This window comes from Antedon mediterranea, chromosome 1 (genome assembly GCF_964355755.1).
Source record: "Antedon mediterranea chromosome 1, ecAntMedi1.1, whole genome shotgun sequence".
NCBI classification, from domain to species: Eukaryota; Metazoa; Echinodermata; class Crinoidea; order Comatulida; family Antedonidae; genus Antedon; species Antedon mediterranea.
In genome coordinates, this window is record NC_092670.1 from 14,329,504 (window position 1) to 14,354,943 (window position 25,440).

Genomic DNA, 25,440 nt, shown 5'->3' on the forward strand with positions numbered 1-25,440 from the left:
CAAAACTATCTATTTTTTTTAAGATTGAATAATAAAAGCAAATTTCTAATTTAGGTTTAAAACATTAATTTTACAGATACTCAGCCACCAGACATATTATCCTGTCCAAACAATACCGAACTCTTAACCATGCTTGGAGAATCGACTGTGCAATATTTCTGGAACAATCCTGTTGCCATTGATAATTCTGGCAATGAAGTTACATTCACTTCTGACATACCGAATGGCAGTGATTTTGAGAGCGGTAACACAACAGTTACGATTACAGCTGATGACGGGAACAACAATGTAGCTTACTGTAATTTCACTGTTACAGTTATAGGTATGAAGCACTGTTCACGTACACATTATGAGTGTACATTCACATTTATTGTGGGTAAAACATCATAGTAGTGCATAGTATGTATTATATGTTACAGTATGATTCTGATGTCTTTTTTTTTCATCTTTATATACCTCCACTTTGAACAAGTAAAATTACATTAAACAAAAGTGTAAATAAATATATACATCTGATTTCTACTACACAATACTAGTACTATCATTAAATTGTTATTTGTTTTTAAACACAGATGATAAACCACCTTATTTTGATATTTGCCCAATCAATATTTCTATGACTCTACCACCTGATGCTAGTGGGAATAATGTCACAGTTTCTTGGAGGCCACCAATTGCAAATGATTTGGAGAGCAGTCCCTTAGTAATATGGCTACAAATTTTCCGTTTAATCATCCACTATAATTCCACATCAAGCAACGTGTCTGTACCACCGTACGATTTCCCTGTCGGAATCAACGAGGTGTTGTATAAGGTGACTGATGATTTTGGAAACAATGCTACATGCTCATTTTTTGTGGAGATAATCGGTAAGTAATGTACCAGAACATATCGACCACCTTTGCTTGCTTAAAATTATATAATTTGAAACGCCTTGTTATGTCAATACAGGGGTCATTACATTTTCACATACTAATTATTCATGCATGCTGTTATGCATGAGCAGTCATTTGTGGCTATCTGTCTATTTTCATATTAACAACTTTTTATTGATGCAGCACTACTTTTCACATTATAAATATTCATGTATGTAGTTATGCATTGGTATTCATTTCATAGATTTTTTTATTTTCTTGGATAGTACACAATTGCATAAACAGAACCTGGAGAATATTACAAATAATAAATATCATGTGATGCAATATTATCCAAATTTAATGATATTCTATTGTTCAAATGTTAGACAATTACATAACTTGTGTTTATTTTCTATCTGATTATGTGCAGATGATACGGATCCAATAATCAGTTGTCCAAGTTATCGTAACTATTCTACTGAAGATGGCGAATCATTTGCCCATGCCGCCTGGGATGAAGTCACAGCTATGGATAATTCAGGAAGCGTAGAAGTAGCTCCTACCACAACTAATGGCTACTATAATGTTGGAGACTATTCAATTTTGTTTGTAGCTTCTGATGAGAGCAACAATGAAGCATATTGCTCATTTAACTTTTCAGTAATAGGTTAGTTTCTAAATAATATATAAAGGGCTCCAACAACCAATATTTTACTGGTACATTTTTTGTAGTTCATTAGAAGTATTTTTTATCTTTATCTTCATACATTATTCAAGGTTTATTCACAAATATTGCAGTCACAGCAGAAGCAGAATACAATGTTTATATTATAGTAGTAAAATTATAGCATTAAATATCATGAAAAAAACTTCAATTCAAATCAGAACATATTAAAAACCACCAAAACAGTGCACTCAAATACAGTATAAGGTATCAGGACTGTTGTTCTGATTCAAAAACATATACGAAATGGACTATGACTGTGCCAAGGCGTGATGGATAAACTATATTATTCATCTTGTCTTCTTTGACAATGTAGGATGATATTAGAAGGAAGATATATTATATTTAAACATATTTGTATGTATTATTTTGTATTTTTCTTTTATAAGATACGGAACCCCCAAGTTTGACCAATTTCTGCCCTGAAAGCCAGACAGAAATCGGCTCTTCAGTCACCTTTGCCTGGACACCACCAACATTCTCTGACAATGTTGGTGTTGTTGAAACCTTCTTCCCAGACAGACCTGTTCTGACACTGTTGGTCTCGGATGGAACAACCTTGGTTAACTACACAGCAGTCGATGGGGCTGGTAACAGTCTCTCGTGTATATTCAACCTTACAGTTGAAGGTATAATATATAACAATATGTTGGGGAAAATGGTTTGCCCTACCTTCAGATTACTAGCCTGAAATTCATACATCGTAGACATTCATGGCTATGATTAAGCTTGCTTTCTACTTGGATGCTACGCAAGGGCGTATGCATTGTGTTCATTGACCAATCACACTCAGAAGTTTGGATGATCCGTCACATCGCTCTCTGCCCATACATACCTCTTTGTAAAAAGATATATTTATATTTTCATAATCATTTTCTACAGAGGAAACGAACATAATATTATACCATATTCTTCACATTTATATGGATTGTCATTATGGATGGATTGATTGATCAGAATGTGTTAATGTTTTTATTACAGATTCTGATGCCCCAATATTTGATAACTGTGAGAACGTTACAGTGACTGGTACTACAAGCCCCAGAAGTAACAGCACCACAGTCTCCCTGCCAGTGTTGACAGCAACAGACAATTCTGGTGATCCACCAACAATCCGCAATGATTATGAGTATGGTAATGTCTTTTGGTTTGGTGAGACGGAAGTGGTCTTTACAGCCAGTGATTTGGCCGGGAATCAGGCTATGTGTATTGTTACTGTAAATATCCAAGGTAATAAATGTGTTTAAATTTCTTAGAGGAAGTTTATTAAAAAATAGGGCAAACAAAAAGATGGAAAAGCATCTGTAGATAGTGATGATTTTTAACTTGTTTTTTGCTCTCCATACTTCAAGCACCTTAACGGCTGGCGAAAAGTTTTCCATCCCGTTGCTGTTTATACATACGATCTTACACTTAAGACCCCATTGATTTATTTTACTCTAGGATTTATGCCAACAATTTTCATAGTTCGGAGTATTTTCCGAAGAATCGGCATCCGTATTTGTATTATTACTAATCATTAATAATCTGTATTGTTTTTTTAGACGAAGAAGATCCTACGTTTGTGATGTGCCCAGGCTCAATGTCACGAGCAGCTAATGGCACCACAGCAACACATTCCTGGGAGGATCCAGTAGTTGAGGACAATGTTGCTGTAGCATCTGTGATTCCTGATATATCACCAGGCAGTGTATTTCCTCTAGGAACAACTGTTGTGACATATACTGCAACAGATACATCTTCAAATGAAGAAACTTGTTCTTTTACTGTTACTGTAACTGGTATGTACCGTATTTACAGGGAGGACCTCTTCTATGTTTAAAAGAGTTTTTTTGTTGCATATATTAATATTATGTAAATATGCATATTTGTTTTCTAGACGAAGATAGTCCATATTTTGATAGTTGCCCACCAAGCCAAACTGTGTGTGCTATTGAAGGCAACACAACATACTTTGTATCTTGGTTTGTACCAATTGCTATGGATAATGATGGCCAGCCAAATGTGACAGAAAGCCACTCACCAGATATGGTATATTATGTTGGAATTTATGATGTGACTTACACAGCTACTGATTCCTCTGGAAATGAAGGCTTTTGCAGCTTTGTTATTACAGTGAGAGGTAAATGAAAAATATTTTTACTATACACAATAGTCATTATTATATTCCCGCGAATAGAACACTCTTGAGTTATGACTTGTTGAGCATTTTTCCATGTCACAAAAGGTTGATAAAACATATTAATATGCATGCACATTAATGAAAACTTTCGATTCGCACGAATAAATTTGCCTAGTGTAAATGCGGCTAAAGCTAGTGTATTTCCAAAGGTTTGACTTCTTTATTGTTACTGTGATGTGAAAAGGCAAATGCCAATAGAATTACAGAAAAACGGCTTCATGAAAGCTGGAAAATAAAATGTAGTGAACATTTCCCTGGAGCCATTCACCATCAGATGAATGCTATTGCTGCTGAATTTGCTTGATTATAAATAGTTGTACATTGTTCATAAGATTACTCCTATGGCACAAACAATATGATGACATTTAATTTTCAAATAGATTGTGAGTCTCCTAAAATTTTTGATTGTCCTGATGGAATCTCGGAAGTCCCAGACTCAGGATCAAACAGCACATTTGTAACATGGGAAGCTCCAACTGCCACCGATAATTCAAATGATGTAACAATTACCAGTCCGAATACACCTGGGAGATATTCTGGAGAAACCTTGATCACTTACACTGCAGTAGACAGAGCTGGAAATATAGCAACGTGTATGTTTAATGTTGTGATTGGAGGTAAATACTATTTATTATGTGATCATTTAGAATAAAATGATCACCTATTGTTATTGTATCAAATCTTTATTATTCTTCTTCTTCTTCCTCTTCTTTCTGTACACTTTTTGTTTAACAAATGTCTCAAAAAGTTAAATGTCAATGATTACCAAAATTTCACAATGTCTTTCAAATACTGTAACTTAGTCCTAATAAGCTTTTCAGCATGATCACTCATCCGTGACAACACGTACACGCCATTTTGTGAAATCACATTATCAATCATATCTCCATAATTCATTATCACATATTAATGAAATTCACTACATGTAAACTTCAGGTCAAGGTAAAAAATATTAGCAAATAAAAACCTGCGAGTTTCAAGGTCATGCGCATGAAATCGTGCGTTAAAATTTTAAAAAGCTCAAAATTAGGTTTTGATCAATTTAGAGCATGAATTAGGCCATTTGCGCGTTTCAAAAAATTACTGCGCAAAAACACGTTTTTGCGCACGCGATTCGTAAAAAATGAAATTTGATGTATACATCACATTCTACACACAATCCTTAGTACATTCTCCGATTTTGAGTCCAGTCCGACTTAAAATAACGGTATACGAGCACATTAAAAAAGATAAAATGCGCACATTAATTTCACAAAAGTTCTGAAAATGGTGAAATATATGTCTTTTTTAAAATGAAAATAACTCTTCAGAATGCACGATGACCCCTAAGTTTTTTAACTTATTCGGGAAGCCATTGAGTTGTAGATATAAATGTATATACACATTAGACGTACAAAATGGTATTACGTCATCATAATGGCCACTTCAATTAAAAAAATAGTAATTTTTATCTTTTTGTGTGGTTTATCACATTCAAAAGATTGCATCTCCGTTATTTGAACTCGATTTTCGCACAAATTTTAGTATGTGCTTGCTCAATTAATTATCTTTCTCATGAGTTGTCAATATTTTTATTTTGATGACGTCATCACGCGTAAAAACTTGAATAACCTAGGTCGTGTAATTTCAGCTACACCATACATTTGAATATCTTATAGCTCTTCAGAATTAAAGGTGACCTTGAAGATTATAACTTATTATGAAAGCTGATAAAATGTAGATATGAATTCATATAAAAATTAAGCCTATCGGATGTTGTGATGTTATAATATGGCCAGTTGAAGTTAAAACGTAGTTTTTAAATTTCTTTAGTCGAAGTTATACAAATTTCAAAGAGCACGCATTGCGCTTCTACGTGTCAAATTATCTTCCAATCCTTATATTTATTTGCTCAATTCATTATCTTTCGAAATTGTAATCTTCGAGTTTATTTTGATAATTCCATCATAACAAAAAATTAGAACATGATGTGGGTATCATAATTTTACTTATGCTACACTGTATATAGATATACAGTATATACTGTACATATTGTATATGACACTTATGGCACCCCTCAGCGCTATAAGTGTATATGCATCATGTCATAGGATGGCGTACATCAACTTTTTACGATGGTATGTTAACGTACGTGCATGTTTAAACAATGTTAATTTCATTAAAATGATAAAAATTATCACCTATAATTCGTCAAAGTGACGAATTAAATTCTAGTTATTATTGTTATTATTATTATTATCATCAAACTTTGATTAGTGAGTGAGTGAGTGAGTGGCCGAGCAGTTAAGACAGTGGAACCGTAATACATACAGTACAGTAGCTAGGGTTCGATGCTCATTCACTCCATTGTCCTGGTGTCTTCTTTGGATAAGCACTATACACTGTAGGTTCAGTTTACACTTTGAAGAACCTAGTAAATCTTTCTGTGGAAAGATTATGTATACTACTGCACCAGATACATTTACCGTATATCAATTGATAAAACTTCATATTATCATTAGTGAATATTCGACTATTTCAGTATGTTGTCAAATTAGTAAATACTAATACCAGTACTAGGCACTTTGTGGTAATTAACCATGCATAAGATAGAGCTCAAAATCTTTAATTATGTGGTTGAAAGTAAATACTAGTTTTTTTTGCTGGAGACTGGCCAATTCATTTTATTTATGAATACTTAAAAAAAAAATTGTATTTACAGACAGTGAAGCACCAACATTTGAAAATTGTCCGACAAGTAGTATTAATTTTACAACGACTGAAGGTGAAAGTTATGTAAATGTTAGCTGGGTTACCCCTACTGCAGAGGACAATGCAGGGCCAAGTGGCATCACCATAACGGAACCAAACAATGTCCTTCAGTATTCTAATCTAGAAATAGGAGTTTACGAATTAACGTACGTAGCAACAGACGAAGCTGGAAATAGTGTCTCTTGCATGTTTTCAGTTATGGTTTTAGGTAAGCAAAATGTTTTATTTGGCTGGGATAATCCTTTCATCATTCGACAATTAATCTAAAATAATTAATGTTCTTTAACATTTTAATACATATTTCTTTATATCATTTTTAATTATTAATAATATAGCAGTAATTACAGTAGTATAATCTATCTATCAATAGAGCTACTTATAAATTGTAAACCCATACACAAGAGCTGAATTTAGTTTATTAAAGGTAAGGGACAGTGATTATGCCAATACCAGACTCTGCAAAGCGAAAACTTTCCAAGGCATACTTGTTTTGTAGTTCACAAAAAAAAAATCACCATTAAAAATGTATTGGGGATACCAGAATTTCAAGATAACATATTAGGTCTATCCCAGGGTATCTACTGTTTGGAAAGTTTACTATATTTCTATTCTATTCTAAGACAATAATATGAAATGAAAATCTTCTATTTTAGAGAATGTTTGCAAAATTGTTTCCATATAATCTTTCTTTAGATAATGAAAACCCAAGTTTTGATGATTGTCCACCAAATTTGGAATTTGAAACTGTAGTTGGAAGCATCAATACTACAGTCACCTGGACTGTACCAAGTGTTTCAGATAATTCAAATGAAGTCATCACCCCTACAAGCTCCATACAGCCAAACACAGTTGTTGCCATAGGAACATCAGTAGTGACTTACACAGCTAAAGATTCCTCAAATAATGTGGCTATGTGTAGCTTTGCTATAACTGTTAATGGTAAGGATGTATGTGATGTATATTTTAATTTGAATATAATATTGCCTCATATGTTTATAATCCTCATATGTCTGCAGATTGGATTAGGCTCCTCTACATTATACTGTATATAATATGTTGTTTTGTGTAGAGCACTCTCCATTCGAAATGGTGCTTTTCGTTGTGAATACTATTAGCATTTTGCATAGCACGCTCATAGCGTTTACTGTATGTACACTTTGTGTCAGCGTACCATGTCCTACATAACTGGATCAGACTATATATTGTACCGTTCTGCGGTACATATTATTTCAAAACCTGAACTGCACTCACAAGATCCAATAAGATTGAAACATTACTGTCTGCGAATATATGTATATATCTTAAATATGATATTTGGGAATATGGGTTGGCAGTAGTGTTGAAACATATACCATATTGCTCACAGAAAAGTAATCTCTTAATAGAGGTATCCCTTGAATAAAGGTGTCCTCTGAAGAGGGATCTCCCAAAACAGGAGTTCTGTATTTAAAATCTCCAGTTGCTGGCTATGCTACTCAGAATGTTGTTATTTATAATACTTTTTTTTACTTCATAGCTGGAGAAGCACCCGAGTTCACCTCTTGTCCTGATGATACTATAGAATTTCCCACAAGTCCAGGTGTGGCTACTGGAATTGCAACATGGGACCAAGTAGTTGCTGAAGATAACATAGGAACACCAGAGTTGACGCAGTCGCATATGTCAAATACAACATTTTCCCTAGGAACAACTACTGTTGAATACAATGCTACGGACAGTGTGGGAAACACTGCTATGTGTACTTTTACTGTTGATATAAAAGGTGCATTTTGTTCTATGCTTTTGGAGAATTAGGGACCATGTCAATCATTGAATGAACAAACTAAAAAACAGACACAATATTACAGTAAAAAACAATTTACAGTAGTTATTGTAGTATCTGCTGAAGAATAATGTTGAAATTATCTCTCAATGTATGGACTCTCTATAGAGACGACACATAAATCATTTTCTTTTCTTGGTTATCAGATATGGAAGATCCTGTGTTTGTAAATTGTCCAGGAAATCTGTACTTAAATGAAACAAACGTTGCTCATTGGCAACCCCCTACAGCTACGGATAATGCTGGAACGGTTACGATCGTCTCTACCGATTCGCCTGGAGTTGCTTATGCTATTGGCGACCTAACTGTTGTCTATACAGCAACTGACGAGTCAGGTAATACAGAGATGTGTAGCTTTGACATTACTATCACAGGTAATTTGATTCAAATTCTGTCATTAATATTAGGATGTATTTTCTACATGATTTTAGCCTTTGTCTTAACATATCTCCCTCCATGGTCTTACAGCCCAACTAGACTAAATATCCTCTTGTGTAGTACTGCTGCTGCTCTTTTCTTTGTCCACAACCCCAACTCTTCTGAAAGCTGCACTGGGTTCTAAGTGTGCATGAGCCAGATACACTGGATTGTTGAAGTACAATTAAATTATCAATGAATGGACCTCCAGTTGACTTTTCTACTTAGACTTTTTCTACCAATCATTTACTCAACAACAATTTAACCTCACGTTAAACTTCATTTGCTTGTCCTATCCAATGGTTTGTCTAGAAAACGTTGGCCTAAGACGACCTAGGAAAAGTTAGCGGCTTTCGCTCGCTGTGGGTGAAACTAATTATTACAGGCGACGATTGTTCACTCCATAGTCCATGGGAGGTATTTTGCTATCCAATAAGAAGCGTTTTAATAGACATCCGGTTGTGTCTTTAGGAGCACCCTGTGTCATCAAAAGTAAGTCATGTTATGTGCTACAAGCAGCACTCACTTTCAATTTGAATTCTAGTCCCAAACGTATTTGGACTATTTGCTGGGTTATCAAGACATTATAAATCTGTTTCTTATATATAGTTTTGGGTACACCAGTTGTTCAAGATTGTCCTGAAATGACAATAGAAGCTGAAACTACAGGGGATGATATGACAGTTGAAGTTACATGGGCAGAACCAACAGCCATTGATGATGGTGAAGTTACTACAGAATCAACGCATGATCCTGGGGATATGTTCGACATTGGCACCACAACTGTTAGATACACGTTCACAGATGAAGATGGCCAAGAGTCTGTCTGTTCATTTAATGTTGAAGTTACTGGTAAGATATTTAGTTCAGCCAAGAAATTTTATACAAATAATGTTTATGTATTTATTTATTTAAGAACAATAGAATATCATCCGCTAACAAATGTCTGTTTCATTGCATGAATATTAACACATTGATGGGTTGTTCTGCTGCGACGTCATCCAATATCTCCGCTTCATAATTTCTTTGAAGTTAGCGGTGTATTGTAAAGCAGGCAAGAATGAACTTCCCAGAGCAACAGTGTCATTTCTAAATTAATAATATTATTTGTTTGTTTTTTTTAGCTGCTCCAGACGAAACTGACCCTGTGATAACTTGCCCTGAAAACATAGAAATGTCTCTAGGCCCTAATGAGATTGAGATAACTTTGAGTTGGGAACCTGCAACAGCTGTAGACAGTCGAGATGGAGATTTAGAAACATCATCAACATACAATATGAACACACCATTTTCAGAAGGGACAACATCTATTGAGTACTTCGCATTTGACAGTTCTAATAACGAAGCATCCTGCACGTTCATGGTTACAATTAATGGTAAGTTTTTCTTTACTTTATTCATTCATTCCCATTTTCCGCCTAAAAACAATTCAATTCAATTATTTATTTCCTCAAGCTCAAAAGTGTCTTGCTTGTCACGTATAAACAAAATATGATAAAATGGGTAAAACACAGAAATTACGACACCAAAATAAAAGTGCATCAAACACAAAAAAATCATAAAAACTTAAAAGCAAGACAAGTAGTAAAAATATCATACAATTGTATGAAACAGTGTCATATAAAAAGTGGATAAAAATATGTTCACCTGAAAACATTTTTTATTAAAAAACCTCATACCAGAAGGGAGAAAAGAAATTAAAAATTATACATAATGTAAATAAAATAAATTAAGGATCTTCCACACCTGTTCCGGCACGGTCACGGTTTGACGCCAGCAAGTCAAAACGAACATTCAATCAATTGTTTGTTTTCACAACGCTTCTTGCGGATATGCACCAATCGATATGCATATGTGAAAACCCTTTGCACAGGATTGAATATTAGAAAACTCAAACTATAAATACCTGTTCACACTGCATACGTTTATTGCAACTTGTAACATGTTTTGATCTCCTGATTTATAACAGTACGTTTCTATACACATATTTGCGAAGTATAGTAGCGCTCTTGAAATTCATTTAATAAAAGTATTTATTTCATTTTTTCTGTTTTTTTCGGAGTCTTTTTCTTATTTATTGTTTAAATTGTAAAATAAAAGTATATTTCATTTTTTTTCAGCATATGTAGATACAGTAAGTCCCGTATTTACAGAATGTCCTGATAATGTAACCAAGCAAACTTTAGAAGGAACATCAGTTAATAGTGCTGAATGGAACGAGCCAGAGGCTACTGATGATAATGGGGAACCAGTTGTTGTGCAGGTAACACAATTTTCCTCAGGGGAAAATTTTTCATTTGGCACAACTGCAGTAAGATATGAGGCAACGGATATAGCTGATAATACTGCTGTTTGTGAATTTTTTGTCACAATCGAAGGTTAGTTTTGATGGCATGGTTTGATCCTAGGAAATCTTAGAAAAATTGTTTGAACACTACAGTTCAAATCAAAATATTTAAATCAAATAGTAAAAAATACACAAAACTCAAACATATGCTAGTTCTCCGATGTACTATTTAAAGTTTAGTCCACAGAAACATTAAACAAGTTTTGAACCAATACAAGGCTTTAAATATGAATATCGTAGCAACAAAGTGATGTCATTCGATCCTGTGATATCAGGCCATACATATAGAAATTTGTAACATGTGTTATTTATTACTCTTAGATGATGAAGATCCTACGTTTTCTAACTGTCCTGGTCCAATAGACCAAAATACAATCCCAGGAACCCTTACTGCTGAAGTAGAATGGACACCACCGACTCCTTCCGATAACGTAGAATTAAAAGCTGTTGAAGGGGGTCAGTTTTTCAGTTGCAACTATAACTCGGGGGCTGTGTTTGATGCTGGGACAGAAACTGTTACTTGTACGGCAACTGACACGTCTGGCAACATAGGAACATGTTCATTTGATGTTACTGTTACTGGTAAGTCAGTATAGTATCATCATTAAATCACGTGATTGATAATCCGAAAATCATTGCAGTTACTGCAGTAACTACCTGTATTCAATGCAGATTCATTCACGGCAATAAACTGTGTGTATGATGTTTTTAAAATACCCTTAATTAAGTAATTGTATAGACAAGTTAAATGTAGTTACTGCAGTAAATTTTGGTGCACTTTTAGGTTTTACAATATTTATTAACATGATATGATTTATGTTGTTACTTTAGTGTTACCTGATAGCGAAAGTCCCACGTTTGACAGCTGTCCCGAAGATCAGTCGCGCGTTGTTGGTGCAACCACAGCAACTACTTCTTTTACGTGGAATGTTCCAACAGCCACAGACAACTCTGGAATGGTCACGGTAAATTTACTAATATTAATCAAGATTAAAGAAACACATCATACACCATACTAATGCACTGTTGTATTCAGGCTAGACAAACTGCATGATTATTGGATGTTGCTTTTTCCAGCGTTAACTTTTTTCCAGCAAACTATTGTACATTTGTTGATGATCTTAGCTACCAATTATTATCTCTATTGATGTTATGTTTCCCTTTTCTTATGCATAACATCTTTTACCTTTCTTTTGTCTGTCTGTCTGTCTACATACAATACAACTAGTTTCATACATTTTTTTTTAAATTACAGAACGTGTATTAACTGTTTTTTATCTTATTTACCTAGGTAACTTCAATTGATGGTTATAAACCTGGAGATTCCTTCACAGCTGGAGAGATGACACTTGTCACTTACACAGCCGTTGATCCAACAGGCCTTCAAACTATATGTTCATTTACAATTGAAGTTATAGGTAATTTATTTATTATTTCATGTTATTTATTTTTTTGTGAATTGTGAAGGCATGAAAATTGTGGTATTAATAATGATAATTCAAAAAGGGAAATTTGTTTGCATAAATCCACCATCATTCGTAAAGAAAATAAATTGGAAAACTGGAATTAGATGGTTAGATATGGAGCACCATTTATACAACATTTCGGTACGGCAGGTAACGAAGAGTAATGTTGATAATAAATGAAATAATAAATACATGATTGTTTGCAGCACATAATATTTATATAATATATATATACATATTTATATTTATTCAGTTACCTCAGACTGTTTTATTTTTCCTTTTACACCAGATACTCAGTGCTGTATCTTCACATGTGAAAATATTTGAATCAGTATCAAGGAAAATTCCGTATTACAGTGTATCATGTGTTCATTTGTGACGCCTTTGTCATGGAGTGTTATGTGAAGAATTTGGTTAGGTCTATGGTGTCACATGTGAAACACACGAGTTGCTATATCATGGGATTTGCTTATGATATTGGAGATATTTTGTAGATACAGTGCCGATAATAGAATGTCTTTTCATGAAAAATTAAGGAGTTTTACTTATTCTTGTTATTCAGTTGATGATGAGCCTCCTAATTTTAGCAACACATGTCCAGACAATATAGTTGTTACGAATCCAGATCCACAAACATCGGCTAATGTTTCTTGGACTCCTCCAGTCGCCACAGATACATCGGAAATATTCACTCAAATCTCAAATATGCCTTACACTGATTTTCCACTTGGTACTACCACTGTGACTTATACATTTATTGATGCATTTACTAATCAGGCCGTGTGCGAATTTGATGTTCTCGTACAAAGTAAGTAGTTAAATTGTGTTGGTTAGTTGGGTGTGAAGTAATGGAAGTAGTTATGTTATGTAAACATTATCCAGTATCATGGCTGAAAGGAGGATAGTGAGTAACGAGACAACAGAAAGTGAACGATTAGAATCTAATGGAATCTACAAGGTGACTTTCATAATAAACCAGCCAACATATAATCAAAGTTTTACTATTAATAATCAAACTCATGACTTACTATCTCTCGCCCCCTGAACCTCTACAGTATATACACATTGACCCCATCTTGAAATATACAGTTTATTCAGTGCTATGTAGCAAAAACATACCCATGTTTAAATAGAAATTAAAATCATAAAAACTGTTGGGGCTTCGATTGTTGAAATTATCGATTTAAAACTTGTTTTATTATTATGTAGATGAAGATTTGTGTGAACCGACTCCCTGCATGAATGGCGCTACATGCACGAATGATGGCTTTGACTACACCTGTGCATGTGCCTCAGGGTGGACTGGAACCAATTGCGATGCAGGTAATCTTGTACATCACTAACAATACAGAGCAGACCTTCCAACTCTCCTGATAATCGAGGGAGTCTTCCGATTTTGTCTTTTTAAGTTGAAGAGTATGAGAAAGTGTTTCAAATAAAAACCAGTTCACTTTATATCATTTGTATACATTTCCTCATTCAACAAAAAATGCTGATAAAACTTTGTTTGTTACCTCAATGTTTGCACTAGACTTGAAGAATGGTAAATTTAGCCAAGGCCATTTTACCATTTTTGTCCTTGGATAATTTCATGTTATCATGGTTTATCACAATTTACCTGTGTGTGGTGATCATGATTCCTGGAGTCTTGCATTTTAGATTGCACTTTTTAGTCACCATGGTTAGTTTTACCGATACCATGGTAAGTTCTACTGGGCAGGCAGTGGTTAGTAAAATTTGTTTGGTTAATTTAGCCAGTATTGGGATTGGCGGTTCTTGGTCAACTTGGCCGGTTACCCAGATAAGTGCCAGTTACCAGTCCAGTGCGATCAAAAACTAGATGGTTGTTTATTATTTATCATGTATTGATTTTTTTTTCACCTTTATTTACAGACATTAACGAGTGTGACAATGCTCAAGCATGTGATTCTCAATTTACTTGTGAAAATGTTGACGGCTCCTTTTTATGTAATTGTCCAACTGGTCAAGCACTGAACAGCGTGAATCAGTGTGAAAGTAAGAGAGTAATCCCATTTTTATACTATTTGTACATTAATCCAATGAGCAACTTCCTTTTACTTTATAGTGAGAGAGATAATTTGGGTTAAGTTATATTTAGGAAATAGCTACTGTATCTTCCACATGAGAGTCCCCAACTTAAGTGTTCCCTAAAACAAAACACTACAATGCTTGGTACTTCACTTTGACAGATTATAAATTGCAAATACATATAAACATTAGTTACTTATTACTAATTATAGTAGAAACTTTCTCTCATCAATGACAAGTGACAGCGAAGTTTTAATAATCTATTGCATATGATTGGTCAAATTTCTAAAAAAATCATTTGTATTATGCCTTAAATAAGACAGCTATTATTAAAGTTATGCTGCATTATTATTATTAAACAGGAAAGTTTATAAAATCCTCTAAAGCTAACACTATCAAACTTTATGTGACAAAAAAATGTGATGTGCCCATATGTGGACACGATGATGTCATATCACTACCATATTTGGGCATATCATTACTATATTTGGGCACATCACATTGGTAAGTTCAACATTGACTAATCAGTTTGATTGTATTACTTAGCGGGAATGTCAATCACTGGTGAAATAACTACTGAGGGAGATTATACTGATGACCTCTCTGATTCTGCATCAGTTGCATTCCAGACATTGGCCAGTCAGTTTATTATTGAGGTAAGAGATTACATAATTCTTTTCTCCCATCTGCTATGAAGTTTATTAATACACACTGTTTATTGCAGTGACTGCCTAATAAACTTTAACATTTAACAAACTAAAGTCATACATGAATACAGTAAAAAATGTAGTGTAGGGAGGATGGTTGGATGTGAATTACCTTGGTTGACTAGATCTATCATGAACGGTTGCGTAATATGTTTAGAGTGATATGGAATGATGTTAGTCATCCCCTTAACTCGGACATTACCGACTGCCTTATGGAACGTAGTGGTAGACTGAGGCTGCCACAGGGATCCACTGAACGCCATCGTCTCTCCTTCCTCCCAAGGGGCATACAAAACTATAATGAAAGATAAGGGAATTTATTACGATACACTATTATTGTTGTTATTATTATTACCACACTTATGTATTAGGCTTATCATTTATCTTTTCTTTACGGCATTGTTATTAGACAGCAACACAATTTCCCAAGTTGGGATGAATAAAGTTTCCTTGTATCCTTGTAATTGCAGTATAATAATGTTGATATGGTCCCTTATAGATTAAACGTTTATATGTTTGTGCTTTTAGATTCTTCGAGTACTTCAAGCCAATCTGTTTGGTGTGTTTGATGTGATAATAATAAGTTTTAGATCAGGAAGTATTGTAGCAGATTTTGTTGTGATTGTCAACGGGTCGTCGAATATAACAGCGACAGATATTCAAATACAATTAGACAATGACATTCAGGAGAATAACGGAATGCTAGGAGAATTGAATGTGACCGGCAATGGGGTGATGGTCATAGAAGGTATGTTGCATAGTAATCTAGATTATAGACTGAGTTACTGTATGACTTAATAAAAAAGATAAACATTTTGGCACATATGGCGTTTCGTATGTAGACTACTTGAGCTCACTGACAAAATTCGAAATAATGACTGGTGGACTAACATAAAAAAGATAATAATTACTACAAAGACAATAAATAAAGATTTGGGCAAAATAGAGAGAGAGAATATACAATTTATCTTATATTACAATTTGATTCTATTTAAACTTTGTAACTGCACATTTGAATTTCAGTGGTGTGCGAAGATGGCTACTGCAAAAATGGAGGTGTCTGCTCCATAACCAACGATTATAATAGCTTATGCACGTAAGTTCAAAGGTCATTCTGTTTTTTCTTCAGCCACCATGTAAACCCTTCAAATGTATTCTACTGCAGTTACTGCAGTAATTAAATTTGTCTTTTTTTGAGTAATCATACACATTGTTTATTGCAAATATAAATGATACATTGATCCCTAACCAATATTGTATACTTAATTTGCAATTTGTTTTCTTTTTATCAGTTGTGTTGAGCCATACACTGGAACCACTTGTGAAGAATTAATTGGTAAGTTTGAAAGGAATCCATGGTATGATAATTTGAAAGTATTTAGTGCACATTTATAGTAGGCCTATGATATTTCCCGGACAAACCATTGTAAACATTTGACATTTATTTTTGTTGATGTGATGCAAGGCCAACATATAATAATGTGAATAATAGATTAAATAGTTTTAAAAAATGTCAACATCGCTCTTTTGTGTTGAAAATGTTCGTTAACGTTTATCGTTATTAATATGTATATTTTGCCATATATATATATATATTTATTATTGGAAAACGACAAGAAAAATGACTAAATAATGACATCACCACTTTCATTGCCAACTTCAAGTAGTATTCCAAGTTAATATAGTATATCTAGGCTCCAAATGTCTCATAACAGTTTAGTTACGTATTATAGACTATGGTAAATTGAGATAATTTGATGAAATATATTTTCAGAGATGACTTTTTTTATTTCAATGACAATTTTCAGGTAATATTGATAGACCTATGTGAAAAACTCTTATATTCCCAATATTGCAGCATATTAGTCGTTAATTACTTATTTTTGTATTCCTCTATCATAGATTCTGTGGATCCAGTATTTACAGAATGTCCAGCTATGATTACGTATAATGTGTTGTCGGCTTCAGAAACAGTACTTGTTCGTTGGACCGCTACAGCCACTGATAATTCTGGTATACCTTCTCTGATGTCAGACCCGTACACGTCCGGTGAATCTCGACTAGGTCCCGGAGTTTATACAAATGTGGTAACAGCAGAAGATGAATATGGCAATGAAGCCATGTGTACCATTCGAATAACTGTACAGACTGCACAGAGTAAGTATACTTAGGAATCATGTCAGACCTATTTTAATGCAGTTCCTGCAGTAACTAACGTTTTTTACTTTAAAATGTTCTTGGTAACTAAAAATAAGCTGCCTCCGAAAGGCAAATCCTCCAATGAAGGAATGTTATTCTGTTACTTAATGTATTAATCTAAATATTAATACTCAATTTTAATTATTAGCTACATACCGAATTGCTACAACAATGACATTGGATTCAAAGAGTGACACCTTTCTTCAAGATGTAAGTATTTGACATCTCGTAAACTACATCTCTACACTAACACACTTTATGTGACAAAAATGTTGTGTACCCATATGAACATGATGATGTCATATCACTACCATATTTAAGCATACCACCACCGTATTTGTGCACATTGCTTTTTTTTTCAAACTAGTTTTATAGTCTAGACAGAGCTTTAAATTAACATCATTTGCTTATTTATGCATCAATAATTTTGTTTTACTTATACAGCTTGATGATTTGTATCGTTTGACGTCACTTGCTGATGAATTCGTTGGAGTTACTTCTTCAGATTCTACTGCAGACCAAATGTCACTGACCTTTTATTTCACATCAAACACTGTTACGGAAGACATGATCTTGTCTGCTTTCATGGCAGTTGCTCCTTCCAATGTCTTTGGTGGCAATACTGTCACAGCGTTTTTTGGTATGTTTCCTTTGAAAGTTTTTGAGTGTGTTAATTATTTGTAGTCAGATAAGAAATGGAAACTGGGGAAAGTCTGATTAGCACAGTGTAGTGCCTTTCATGATTAGCTTACTGGTAGTTAATTTTGCGTTGCATACACAGAACCAACTGCTGGTTTATCTTCCAAAGTATGGCAACTTATTAAAGCATCTTCTGTCTCTGAAGGATTCGTCTTTGAAGGCTATCACAAAATAGACAAGAAATTCTTTACCTTCAATGTAATAAAATAGAATCAAAGTGTAATAACATATCTGTTGTGTGTTATTTCTAGGTGATGGGCCATGTGATGGTAGTTCATGCTCAGGGAATGGTGATTGTATGAGCACTAGTAGTACAGAGTATTCATGCACTTGTAATGAGGGCTGGGAAGGAGATGACTGTGACACAGGTTTGTTGAAAAAGAGACCAGATCTCGCGATTTTTATTTTTATAATAAAAAATACATTTATCTGAATAGCAACGCTAGTGTGAGAATGCAGTCCAGTAAACTGAGAATCTTTTTATAATCCCAGTTTCCTGGACTTTCTGAAATCTCTCTCCTGAGGACGATCAGAGTACATTGATCGAAACGTCGAGGAACTATTTCTGAAGAAATAGATATACGTGGTGTACCGCACACTTTATATCAATAATGCTAACTAGCATAGTTAGCATTATGCATAGCAAGTTCAAATAGAAAATCAATTTCTCTTTTACATATTTTAAATAAATGATGTGTTTATATTAAATAAATGTATTATTTTGTTTTTAGATATTAACGAGTGTACTGACAGTTCAAAGTGCCCTGCTGCTGGAGAGGTTTGTCAGAACAGTGCTGGCGCATATGAATGCCTCTGTGCATCTGGTCAGTGGAAGATCAACGAACAATGTACTGGTAAGTTCGCCAAAAGTGCAGTTTCTTGCTGGACTGATGGACCATGGTTTCCCCTCTCTATTATGCACTAGGTTCGAAGTTCATACTGGACCTACTTAATAAGTAAGTCCTTACTCAAGAAGGTGGCTACAGTTAGTGGCACTTTCTTACCTTAAAAACGCTTGTCGATTTGATATTGCTTGGGTCTGATTGCTAACCAAGCATGCTAGCCATATTGCACTGTAATATGAAATTCTTATGTTTTGTTACAGATGTTACTGAATTTATTAGTAATTTTGTTATTACTTCAATCAATGGTGTAGAACAAACATTTTCAGAGCAACTAAATGATGAAACTTCAGAAGAATACCAGGCCCTACAAGACCAACTTTTACCATTGGTATTTATCAAATTAACTATTATTGTTAGGTCAAGCCAAACTGAACTGACAACTAAACCCTTTTGGACAACTATCCTCTAAAGCAATTAGCTGGAGGTAGTTGCCCTAGTAGAAGACTTTATTTATTTATTGTCTCTTTTATGTTTTATGTTACCAGTCGACGTTTCAAATTTTGTCTGGAAATGCTAAAGTATTATACGTATGAAACACAATATGTGCCAAAATATTGTCTTTTTTATCTTAAATTTTTACTAATATTAAGTTGAATCACAACCTAGGACCTAAACTATCCTGAGAGGTAATTTGTCAAAGTGAGTATTTATCCTAGTGAATTGTCTTTCATGCAAATCGTCTTCCTATCATTTTGGTTGTTGTCTTAGAATTGATAATATTCATCATAAATCCATTTCATTATAGGTTGATTTTAAGTATTAGTATATTATTTATGTACTTTCAGCTAGTGGATGCATTTGATAACTTACCTGACTACCTTGGTGTGAGGATTATAGACTTTGCTGGTGGTAGTGTCAAAGTATACTTTGTAGTAGTATTTGAGACTGGCACTTCTACCACTGCCGATGATGTCACCAGTGCTATTAATGCCGCAACTGAAGGTGGCATTCTAGGTGGTTCCACCATTAGAGTTGATAATTTCGTAGCAGCTGATACAAGTAAGTCATGAATGAGGGAATCTGTAGAACACCAGCTATTTTTGGAAAAAATCAGAGAATCTGGTAGACAAGAGAATCTTCCTATGAGCAAGGCCAGGGACTCTGAAAGAAATTAGGATTGTTTAGAGCATGCTTTTAAATTATGAGTATAGTTTCAATCTATTTAAAACAATGTGTTGAACAGTTGAAACAATGAATAAATGTTCTTGGGGAGACCGAGGAATATAGTTTGCTTCCATCTAAAACGTTCATATTGCACCTTTGAAAAGGCACTTTCTTGCATATATACGTACACACATTCAAAGAGTACATTTCATTTTGGTGTTTAATTATCACTTCATTTCGTTCACCAGTTTGTGTAGATTATTGCCAAAACGGAGGGATTTGTTCTACTAACTCGTTTTACATTGAATCCTGCGAGTAAGTATCATTAAAGATTATCAAATATTTAAGTTCCATATTATTTAGTTTTCACAGTTTCTAGTACTCTGAATATTTGTTTCCATTTTAGATGTGCAGATGGGTACAGTGGAGATATATGTAGCTTCAAGGATACTGATGACCCTAGTAAGTAACCCAACTTGCTAAATATGCTAGTTTGTATTTCAAAACTCAACACTCGATATTTGGATTTATTTATTTCGTTTCCCAATAAATAGTAGATTCAAGGTTCATGAGAATATGGAGCAGGGTTTCTTTTAAGAACAACAAGAGGCTACAAGATTAAAAATTAGTAATTTTACAATCAAGTAACGAATTATTAAATTATACAATAATAAATATATAATAAATAAATCAATAAATTTATGTAGTAAGCATAACAGTAAATTACTGGAACTAAAGTCTTTTATAAAATACGTAAGTTCACAAAAAACCATTTGAAAACATTATTTTTCTTCAATAAAAATTAATTTTGTTTTTCCTTTTCAGATTTAACAACTTTAGAGATTGTTGCTATAGTCCTGGGTTCTGTTTTTGGAGTTCTTATCATTGTGATAATTATAGTAGCAACCATAGCCTTGAGTGCAAAATCTAGACGTAGAACAAATCCAATATATGATAACTACACAGGGCCACGAGACCATCGTGAATATAGAAGACGAAGTGGTCGTAGCAGCCAAAGGAATCGCAGATCATATTTTGATCAAAATCAACAGGTAATTAATTTCTATTCATTCTATTAATATCTATATTATGATGAGTTAAGCTACTTTCGGTGCCCTGAGAAAAATATGAGGTCATTTATGTTCACACGAAAGATAAAAAATCGTACGATTTCAGAAAACAAATGGCTTCTGGATTCATCGCTACGAATTCGGAGCCCGAATAAGGTACGGATTCAAATCGTGCAAATTTGGTGTGAACCATCATATGCTTTACCACTGAACCCATTTTCCACAATATTTTTCTTAGGGCACCGGACCAAGTATGGGAGCGATGTGAAAACAGCTTTAGTGTACTATTATCTATATATAAATTATGGTTAATTCTGACATAGGCGAGCACAATGCAAAAACTTCGGTACAAATCTCCGCCTTGGATACCTACCTTATCTATCTCAGATGTACCGCGAAACGTAGGTTTGATAACATTAGTTTTCACATCGACGCTATTGTTCCATATTTCTATCTTAGGAAGATATTATAAAGAGTTTTTTAACAAAATTTATGATTTCAACAGTAGATTTTCCACTCAATTTCAATTCTTCGCGGGTCAAAGTAATTTCCGAGTTCGCCTTGCAACAACCTGGTTTCAACTATTTTCTCTCTTTTATACACAAGGGAGCAGTTAAGATAATAGATTTGACCCTAAAGGTGACTGGCAACAGGCACTTTCCATCAATCAATACAGTGTCCCTTTGGAAGAAGGAAGAAAAAACCCATAGTAGGACTAGAGCTTATCAGTTTTTTGTTTATTTTAGTAACGGACCGTGCGTGTGTGAAGTTACAGTAGTTAAAAAATAAAAATTATACTGCAAATTAATAAAGATCAAAATAAATATAGGCCATAAAGAATCGGAATATATTGTGGGAAATAGTATTATAAAATTACATAGGGAGATTTGATGATAGTTGATTGAGTAAGCTGGCAGGAATAACTGTAGACTATCTCTGTCCCATTAGGACCAAGATGTCTGCACATGTTGCAAGCCGTAATGTCTTCTTTCTTGGGCCGACTCTATCACGGCAGTTAGTTTCAAAAGATGTTTAAATTAAATAATGTATTAATAATTATTAGGATGGTATTTATTTGAATAAACGCCTCTCCAATAAAACATCACTTTGAATAATAATCATTATACTATTTGTAGTAGAATTCATCGCACTGTTATCTACAATTTACCAAGCATTTGTTATTCTTTTTTACCACTTTTCATATCTATTAGAGGATTTTATTTGATTATAAATGTTACCATATTATTAAAACTAAAAAAATTTACATATATCCTTCGAATAAGTACCCCCCCCCCCCTCAAATGAACTCCGCCTCCCCAAAGGGCCCTACCAAACAATAAACACTATACTTTAAAATGTTATTAATCATCTAAAACACTGTGAAACAGAGTAGTTTAGTTTTACGAATGTCAAGCATTGTCAATAATGGTAACCGACAGAAAACGTACAAGGAGAACATTTTTATCATTCCGAGAACCATCGTCTACACTTCCTAGAGGGGGATGAAAACATTCATTATTTGTTTGTTAGCACACAATCCATCTGAAATTGGATGGCATAGGTCACTCAGATTTTTGCAGCGAAGCAGCAATTATAGATGCCATGCTGCAGCTTGGTTTTCTTCACTCTTTTCACCGACCTGTCACATAGTAGAAAAGCCATTAAATCGCAGGCTACTCTTATTTAAACTAGGCATGAAACACAACATTTAAATTCAACAATTTTTTCTCCTTTTTCTAGCAATTCTCAACTCCATATATAGCAACAGGGGATGAGGAACTCTCTATATCTTCTAGTGTAAGTATTAGAGTGAATTTGATTTTTCTTTAGAAAGGTAAAACTAGAATAGTTTGCATTTATTGAGTGTCTTTAGAGTGAAAAAAAGCAACGTAAGAAAAACGGGTGAAGTATTGTCCATTATCAAATGCAATCTTATAATTTACCATAACACTCAGTTATACACTGTTGTTTCATACCATCAATATGTGTTGCTTTGAGGTTTACTTAAATAGTTATTGTAACTAACTTTTATAAAAATATTATGATAACGAATGCATAATTTCGCAGATAAAAATATTGTTCACTATACATAAGCAATTATCTGCTGCAAATTTTGCGCAATTTTTTGGTTTGCAAAATGTAGAAGGTACTTATATCGCTGAAGCACAAAATGAAAGGGAATACAATTCTTCACAAGCGCATTAAAAGCCTGTTTCTAATTTGCACGTTCCTGACTTCTGAGTGGTTACACTTTTTAACATTACAAAAAGTAGATAAATTCATTACTCCTGCATGAATGAGCTTCCCTAAAGTAGTTTAAACCGTATCCATACATCTATACTTGATATACTGTCTGAATTTGTGTTGTTTTGTTTTCTTTCAGTCTGATCCAACTTATCAAGGAAGATTCCGGCATGATTACTTTTAATTGCTGAATTCTGAAATCTTACACAATCGGGGACCTTCAGATAAACAATATTGGCTAAGAGATTATTTGATTTTTTTCCATTCAATTGACTACATTAATGCGTTATTATACTTTTACATAGATTAGTATTAGGAACTAACATTTTCTATCTAACGTCAATAAACTTTTCCTTAACGTCAAATAACTTCTCCCTAACGGTCACTCTGGGGCGGATCCAGACAATTTTGAGAGGTGGGGTCAGCCGATAAAAAGGGCACACCAGATATTGAGTACTGTATTTGAGCCACATGCGCCCTCTGTAGTATGTGAAACGATCTATTTTTAGAAATTTAAGTAGAGATCATCATCACGCGTCACCACCTCTCCGACCGATCGGCCGCCGTAACTTAACATCGCGCGCATTGCGATAATTCTGTTTTTATTTTTGGTGTAGCCTACTCTGTGCATACTAATATACACACAAATATGTCACACGAATAAAATATTGAACCTCTAAAAAAAGGGCACCCATAGTCACTCCTCTCTTTGTTCTTGAACCTAATTGTATTTTGTCTAACCTCTATCTAGTATGATAGTCTTATAATTACAGTATATTAATTTATATTTGTTTTTTTTTCTAAGGTAATGTTTTATAATAAAAAAATATTAGCGTTTTATATACCGAATAAATAAACGCACAACGCGTTTATTGTTCAGAGGGGTTTTTAGGGAAGGCGTTTATTTGTGTTAATAAACACTCTTTCAATATGAAAACAGAATAGAAATATAAAATACAGTACAAATTGTTTAAAAATGCTTTGTACATTGTACATCAACTACCCAGTCAATCAATTTTAATACAAGTAGATTAATAGATAATGTGTTATGCAGTATTCTTCTAAAAAAAATAAACGTTTTTGTAATGTATTTAGTATATATGTATATACATGTAATCGTTCTATAATTAAAAAAAAATGGGTATATTTATAATTTTATAATAAAAAACGAATAATCAAATTATATTATGAATGAAGTTTTGTTTAGTTTTGTGTATTTATATGTGAAAAATATAACTTATACTAAGTGACGAAAAGATACACCATTTATCTGGTTTGTGGATGTCAAAGGACATTTCAAATACTTATGGTTTAACATAAGGTACGATGGTGTTAAGACGTTAATGGGGAGCTTTCGATTTCCGATGACCAAACTACGTCATATTAATTCATTAAGCGCATGCGGAGATGTTGGGACGTGTGTCTTCGCTCCACACCTGGACGATTTTGATGATTTCTAGGTCCAGGTGTCGACCGACGACACATCGATTCATCCGACCTAGGTTGTCGGTCGTCAGAAATATAAAGCGCCCTAATAGGCTACCGTGGACGACTCAATCATAAATTAAGTATTCCTCTCTGTCACGCAACATTCGGCAATCACAACGAAATGAGAAAAATACACTCGATCTTCGCAAACGTTTGCAGTTCTAACAGCAAAACACTGGCCATTTAATGGCTAAAGGTGCCTCAGCTCAAACGACGAGAGAACGATAGGAAAAGAATTTCAGGTTAGACTTATAACCAGAGAAGGGTAAAATTACAACATAATTTCACTCTATGCTGTCTTAATAATAAATACTTTTGTATGAGTTGCGTAGGTTGTTACACCTGTATTGCATGCTCAAGGCATAAAAATGCACAACCAATAACCGCTATCTCATCTAAGTTGCATAGT

General features: G+C 34.0%; 1 protein-coding gene across 1 annotated transcript in view; it reads left to right on the forward strand.

The window, feature by feature from the left end:
* Nucleotides 1-24,709, forward strand: part of LOC140057666 (uncharacterized) — a 60,967-nt gene extending 36,258 nt beyond the window's left edge. The window contains exons 45-81 of the mRNA XM_072103389.1: nucleotides 77-322; nucleotides 573-869; nucleotides 1,288-1,524; nucleotides 1,971-2,210; nucleotides 2,563-2,811; nucleotides 3,126-3,362; nucleotides 3,461-3,703; nucleotides 4,144-4,380; nucleotides 6,465-6,722; nucleotides 7,208-7,453; nucleotides 8,031-8,276; nucleotides 8,483-8,710; nucleotides 9,363-9,605; nucleotides 9,878-10,129; nucleotides 10,874-11,131; nucleotides 11,422-11,682; nucleotides 11,932-12,065; nucleotides 12,392-12,518; nucleotides 13,129-13,374; nucleotides 13,776-13,889; nucleotides 14,460-14,582; nucleotides 15,162-15,271; nucleotides 15,851-16,070; nucleotides 16,346-16,418; nucleotides 16,615-16,658; nucleotides 17,225-17,479; nucleotides 17,670-17,731; nucleotides 17,966-18,161; nucleotides 18,472-18,588; nucleotides 18,952-19,074; nucleotides 19,326-19,453; nucleotides 19,911-20,124; nucleotides 20,478-20,544; nucleotides 20,636-20,691; nucleotides 21,055-21,281; nucleotides 23,040-23,096; nucleotides 23,683-24,709. Of these exons, the coding sequence (XP_071959490.1) occupies nucleotides 77-322; nucleotides 573-869; nucleotides 1,288-1,524; nucleotides 1,971-2,210; nucleotides 2,563-2,811; nucleotides 3,126-3,362; nucleotides 3,461-3,703; nucleotides 4,144-4,380; nucleotides 6,465-6,722; nucleotides 7,208-7,453; nucleotides 8,031-8,276; nucleotides 8,483-8,710; nucleotides 9,363-9,605; nucleotides 9,878-10,129; nucleotides 10,874-11,131; nucleotides 11,422-11,682; nucleotides 11,932-12,065; nucleotides 12,392-12,518; nucleotides 13,129-13,374; nucleotides 13,776-13,889; nucleotides 14,460-14,582; nucleotides 15,162-15,271; nucleotides 15,851-16,070; nucleotides 16,346-16,418; nucleotides 16,615-16,658; nucleotides 17,225-17,479; nucleotides 17,670-17,731; nucleotides 17,966-18,161; nucleotides 18,472-18,588; nucleotides 18,952-19,074; nucleotides 19,326-19,453; nucleotides 19,911-20,124; nucleotides 20,478-20,544; nucleotides 20,636-20,691; nucleotides 21,055-21,281; nucleotides 23,040-23,096; nucleotides 23,683-23,727 (6,716 nt within the window). The 3' untranslated portion in view covers nucleotides 23,728-24,709. The remainder of the gene's footprint in view (nucleotides 1-76; nucleotides 323-572; nucleotides 870-1,287; nucleotides 1,525-1,970; nucleotides 2,211-2,562; nucleotides 2,812-3,125; nucleotides 3,363-3,460; nucleotides 3,704-4,143; nucleotides 4,381-6,464; nucleotides 6,723-7,207; nucleotides 7,454-8,030; nucleotides 8,277-8,482; nucleotides 8,711-9,362; nucleotides 9,606-9,877; nucleotides 10,130-10,873; nucleotides 11,132-11,421; nucleotides 11,683-11,931; nucleotides 12,066-12,391; nucleotides 12,519-13,128; nucleotides 13,375-13,775; nucleotides 13,890-14,459; nucleotides 14,583-15,161; nucleotides 15,272-15,850; nucleotides 16,071-16,345; nucleotides 16,419-16,614; nucleotides 16,659-17,224; nucleotides 17,480-17,669; nucleotides 17,732-17,965; nucleotides 18,162-18,471; nucleotides 18,589-18,951; nucleotides 19,075-19,325; nucleotides 19,454-19,910; nucleotides 20,125-20,477; nucleotides 20,545-20,635; nucleotides 20,692-21,054; nucleotides 21,282-23,039; nucleotides 23,097-23,682) is intronic.
* Nucleotides 24,710-25,440: the final 731 nt, after the last annotated feature.